Here is a 6,112-nt window from a genome sequence, read left to right on the forward strand (position 1 = left end):
TGTGTGTGTGTGTGTGTGTGTGTGTGTGTCCATCTGGAAAAAGTGTACCCTGTCAAACTTGGAGAAACACTCACTCACCACAGTCATAACTAAGTAAAATCTGAACACAGACATAATAGATCATCTCCATCATAAATAAACATCCATAAAACGTACCTAAGAATAATCTCGTGTCAAACCCCTGTCTCAGACGAACTGACTTGTCTTGACATTCCCCAGCCTCTCCAGTGGGACTGAAGCCACCCATCCCGCCAGTCAGTGGAACCTTGGGAGAGAGGAAGGGTCCTGTCGTCATGGCGCCCGTCAATGTGGACCCAGAGAGTAAGCCGGGCGAGTTTGTCCTAAAAAGCTTGTTTGCCAACTTCACCTTGCTCTCGGAACGCAAGATTCGCATCATCATGGCCGAACCATTGGTAAGTGCAACTGCATCTCATCTTGTTTTGTCTCGTTTTTTATCCCATTACAGCATCATGTAGGTATACATTTTGGACTGGTTGTGTTATCTGGAGTGGCTTTTTATGACAGTATATGTTGACTACAGTCTGTTTTTGTGAAAAGGAAGTGATGCGTACAATGTCCAGCATCCTGACTTATACTGTATATAATATAACCTAATTTATAAGACAAATAACAAATTTTCAATATATCCATTTTCTGTAGCTACCTATTTCTCATCAGGGTCATATTTGAACCTTTTTTCTATATGATCACACAGTGCAAACCTTTGAATAGCAATATTTTACATATAAGCAAACCTGAATGGTGAATGTTAATACCTCACCATCTTTTTTTAGCCGTTTGCATCTTACAGTGAGACACCCTGTAACCTCTTTGCAGCCGTTTGTCAACTATCAAGGTCTACTGGCTTTGCCGGTAGCGCACAATGCTACGGTATATATTATATTATATTATATTAATTTGCCTTTTTCTTATTTTAACTTCTGATGCATTTGAGGTCCAGTTACAGCTAAACAAATATTACATCAACACAACAAAGCAATTGTGTTTATTAGAAATTGCAATTCAGGGCTCCACACTAACTTTTTTGCTAGGAGCACTGTAGCCCCTAACTGAAAGATTTAGGGGCGCACGTTAAATCAACCGGCAGCGCAATTTTTCAGATTTTCCCCATTTTAACTGTATTAATTATGAATGCTTTGGTAATAAATACATAAACTACAATGATCTCTCCTCTCTCTTTTTTTTGTTAACAATGAAATAACAATCATATTTAAGGTGATTCAACTTCCAGTGAAAAGGGAGTATCTAACTAAGTATCTAACACCCAGTGTGGGAAAGATTGAGTGATGAGCAAATCAGAGAGAGAGGAGCTCATGACACTCAAAACACAGACAAGCACTATTTGTTTTGACAAAGTCACTAACTATATTTTTGATCAGCAACTGTGTATTAAAACTAAAAATTAAAGGAACGTGCCATTATATGTCCTGGCAAAGCAGCCTGTATGGTATTTTTTTTCATACAGTAAAACCGGTCTCCACTCTCTGCTGTCTCTTCTCTACCTCTCTCAAACAAGTGTGAGCGAAACCGTGGCGTGTGGTAAATGTCAGAGCTGACATTAACATTGGTGTAAAAATGCAAATAAATCAGTGAATGCGCAAGCAATTAAGTGATATCCCTGCAGTTAAAATAAAATCCAGTCCTTTTTGAATGCGAACGAGACAACGCCGAGTGAAAATGCGGTCAATTTTGTGATGAGACTGAGTACTACAACACAAGGGCTACCAGCCACCAACCAGAAGCGCTCTCAGACAGGGTTGAGACAGAGTGGGGGGGAAGAGAGGAGGGCTAATGTCAGGCTAAGGCTAACTCCTTATCAGCTATCACAACGAAACTTGCGAGTAGTTGTCAAAAATACTTGTCTCAAGAAATTATTGCAAAATGTGACCGTTTGGTCGCAGTCTGGAGCCCTGCACTTTCTACATACATTTTAGTCTCATCAAGCACCCAATAGTTTTTAAAATGAAAATACGTAGAAGGTTATGGGATTTGATCAAAACCGATTTAATGGTTTGCCATGTAGATGTTTTGGATTTAAATGTGCACCAAATATGTGTAAAGTACTGTAACCCAACCACTTAATCAATATTATCTTTTTGTCTCACTGACAAAGTGTGCCAGAAACTGCTTATTTGTGTTTGGAAGATTTAATGGGGCTTATTTGGCTCTACAAATAAATCCAAATGTCTAAGATAGGGTTGGGCGATATGGAGAAAATCAAATATCAGAAATATTTTTGACCAAATACCTCGATATCGATAATGCAACAATACTGGTGTGTTGACTATTTGTCCTTTCACAAAATGTTTACACAATGAGATTTCTGATAAACAATCAACAGTAATGTGGTTATAATGACTAAGTGGGTAAATTCTAATAAAAGAACAGCTAGAGCAGTCAGGTAAGTACAAAAAATGACATCACTTTACTTTAATGCAGCCTTTAAAACCAGGCAAAGACAACACTTATGTCATATTATGATATTATAATATCCAAAATCTAAGACATTATCTAGTCTTATATCATGATATAGGTATAATATTGATATATGCCCAGCTCTAGTCTAAGCACATAATGTACAGTATATGTGTTAAAGAGGTTTGGCTTTTTATCACAGTGTTTTTGTAAGTTTATGGCTCTTAGTGTGAACACCTGATAAGTTCCATGAAAGGAACATAACAAGGTTAGTGTCTAAGCAGCTAGTCTGGATACTAAGTAATGAAATCTGTTCTGGGCTTATTTTAGGACCTTAGTCAATGAACACATTTACCAATGTTCATTTAGTTGAAAATGCAACACCAACATAGGTTTTAAATGTTGTTAATATTTACAGACTATATATTTACAGGTTTAAAAGGTTGGAGTCTAAGATATATAAGCAATTTAAACAAATTCAGACAATGCAGTGACATTTTGGTCGGTCTGCGTTTTACAACAGTTTTGAGGCATTTGAACTTGCATTTTCCTGTCCCGAAGTTTCATAATAAAATGCCTACCTTTTCTTGTGTCTTCGGACATGAATGTTCACTTTTGTCTGTTCTGATCTCACAGGAGAAGCCACTTAACAAATCTCTGCAGAGAGGAGAGGACCCACAGTTCGACCAGGTGCGTGTACCTGACATGGACACATGACACCTGTCCAAACCTTGTTTTCCTGTTTCAACCAAATCTTGCCCGTAAGATAGTCTAATGTTGGGAATGGGCTTGACCTCTAACTCTCTCTTGCTTGCCTGCTCCTTCTCCTTTTTTTCTGTGCAGTTGATCAGCAGTATGAGTTCTCTAGCAGAATACTGCCTGCCGTCTATCCTGAGGACTCTGTTTGACTGGTACAAGAGGCAGAACGGCCTGGAAGACGAGTCCCATGAATATCGACCCAGGGCCAACACCAAGTCAAAAAAGTAGGAGGACACAAACAGCACTTACTTTCAATTGTAAAAGTCTTCTCTGCATCCATCTGAGAAGTTGAAATAAATTTGGAGGTCTGAATTGTCACATACAAAGAGTGCCTGGTCTAAAAACACAACACATCACCATGTCAGATGGACAGGACTTTTTCACTACATTGCTATGAAATATTTTATGTATTCATCATGGCTCATTTTTCAAGTTTTTAACAAACTTACTTTACCTTCCAAGCAAAAAACAAAAAGCAATACTGTTGGTACAACAGACTACGGTAACTGTATATAGTCCTGCCATACAAACAGCAGAAAAGGGTTAGTCTAAGTCTAATTTAAAACAATGCTGTCATTGACAAAATACACAAATAAACTGCACAAGCATTACAACTAATCCAGAATACAGGGTCAACACTGTTACACATCAAATTTCTGTTTCTTTGTTTCTCTATCTGTCTGTCTCTCAGTGATGAGCAGCAGAAGGACTACTTATTGGAGCGAAGAGATCTGGCAATAGACTTCATCTTTTCTCTAGTACTTATAGAAGTTTTGAAGCAGGTGAGTCTCAAGCTACAGTGTGATCAATAATTCTGCACTATGCCATATGTCTCCTCAAACTTTTCAGCATGAGTGGGTTTAACTTTTAGAACTGTGTAATGGCTATATGTAACTTTCAGTTTGTGTTGATTCTAACGGCCGCCTTGGACAAAAGCGGTAGTGTTTTTACCACACCTGCTGCTGTAAAGGTCTTTTCTTTACGGTGCTTTACTGCCCACTGTATTACCAAGTTAGCGTTATGGGGAGTTCATATAGTCACGATGAATGTTTTGCTCAGACAGAAAATCATTAATTTACCCTAAGAGAAGTTACAGATGCAACCTTGCATGTCAAGTGTTGTATACGGTAACTTAGTCTACTTTGGATATCTTGTGAGATAAACCAGGTATCACTGTGTCATGAGCCACTTGAGTTTGTTGTAGCAACCAACGTAATGACTTAGATTTATATATTGCATTTAATGAAACCCATGGACGCTTTAAACAAGTGACATTACAAGGGGACAAGGAAAAAGAAAATAGTAATTCAACACAAACACGGACTAAAAGGAATAAAACGTCTGCGCTAGATGGAAGGAAGACGTAATTTAATGTTGGCTACTGACGTATAACCTCATCGCATATTGTAAAGTTATTTTATTAATGAAATAGACATATTACATACCTTACGGCCAATTTAGGGTCAGCTTTGAATCATTTACAATCACGTAATTGTCTCCATCTGTTAAAATCCTGACCAAAGTTGACTCGCGTTATTCACTTTCCCTTTTAGTTTTTAGTTGTTCTTTGTTTAATTTCCTTCTTTTTTGTGACGGTCCTGCCCCAGTATCAGCCATAACTACAACAAATAACTTCTAAAATAAAATTAAAATACAATTAGGTCTATATAAAGAAAACTCTTGCCTCCCTTTACCTGGCTCAGCTAACACAGGCTTTTTCGGTGTTACAAAGAAATCTGTGACCCATCAGAATGCATTACTGTAGCGCTGTCTACCTGCCACATTCTTTTCACTGTTAGTCTTGTTTGCTGTTACAGGTAATTTAAAACCACTGTATGAAAAACTGTTTGCCTTTGTTTAAATCTTTTAATACAGATGCTTGTATAAATTAAAGGGAATACAAAAAGTTATTTGCATATTCTTGATCCAAGAATGAAAATATATTGAACACATGGAAATAGAAAATGTTATTTGGACCAATTGTTTTAATTAATGTTCATATAAATCCAAGACTAAATTCAGAATTAAATAATACATATTTCTCTCAATCCAGATCCCCCTCCATCCTCTTTTGGATGGACTCATCCAAGAAGTTATAAACCTGACCTTCAAGCATTTCAAATACAATGAAGGGTAAGAAAGATCACATATAGAAAGACAAATAATTTACAACATTTTAGAGTGTCATTGCATTACTCTCTTCACTTTCTGACCAACTGTAACATATTCCCATGCAGATTTGACATCCACATGCATTTATGCAAATTACAAACATAAGAAATGTGTCTACTGTTCTACAAAGCACTATACATATACTAACTATATATTATATAATATAAATGTTTGTATTTACTTCCTAGATATCTGGGACCCAACACAGGCAACATGCACATAGTGGCTGACCTCTACGCTGAAGTAGTGGGAGTTGTAGCTCAGTCCAGGTACTGTGCAAATTAATGTATACACTGCATGCATGATTGTGTGAGCATACACATGAAATGTTTGGATATGTTTGGAGTGTTGTTGACATTACGTCTTTTGGTTCATTTGTTGTGAACTTGTTGAGGTAATTTCCTATTTGCCACATACCCATATAAGTGAAACTCTGTAAAACGCATTATTTGAAGTTCAGAAAACATTACAAAGCCAGATTCAGTCTGTAAGTCAGTAAAATAACTCATTCAAATTCAATCATTCAGAATGTTACAATTGCCCTTATTTTTTGTGCCACTTTTCACAAGCCATGTGTGACAAGCACTTAAATATCTACATTTCTGTTTTCAATGTGGAAATTAAGTCATTACACTCAGAAAAGGCAGCATTTGTAATCCAGGTGAGGAAAAGAAACTGCTAGTAGTAGTAGTGTGTGTGTGTGTGTGTGTGTGTGTGTGTGGGTGTGTGTGTGTGTGTGTGTGTG

General features: G+C 37.2%; 1 protein-coding gene across 1 annotated transcript in view; it reads left to right on the top strand.

Annotated features, from left to right (window-relative positions):
• fryb (furry homolog b (Drosophila)) overlaps positions 1 to 6,112 on the top strand; it is a 50,989-nt gene that overhangs the window by 4,998 nt on the left and 39,879 nt on the right. The window contains exons 2-7 of the mRNA XM_032533231.1: positions 220 to 413; positions 3,073 to 3,126; positions 3,280 to 3,419; positions 3,887 to 3,977; positions 5,249 to 5,328; positions 5,556 to 5,636. Coding sequence (XP_032389122.1) covers positions 220 to 413; positions 3,073 to 3,126; positions 3,280 to 3,419; positions 3,887 to 3,977; positions 5,249 to 5,328; positions 5,556 to 5,636 — 640 coding nt within the window. The remainder of the gene's footprint in view (positions 1 to 219; positions 414 to 3,072; positions 3,127 to 3,279; positions 3,420 to 3,886; positions 3,978 to 5,248; positions 5,329 to 5,555; positions 5,637 to 6,112) is intronic.

The sequence above is a fragment of the Etheostoma spectabile genome, chromosome 13, assembly GCF_008692095.1.
Source record: "Etheostoma spectabile isolate EspeVRDwgs_2016 chromosome 13, UIUC_Espe_1.0, whole genome shotgun sequence".
NCBI lineage: Eukaryota > Metazoa > Chordata > Actinopteri > Perciformes > Percidae > Etheostoma > Etheostoma spectabile.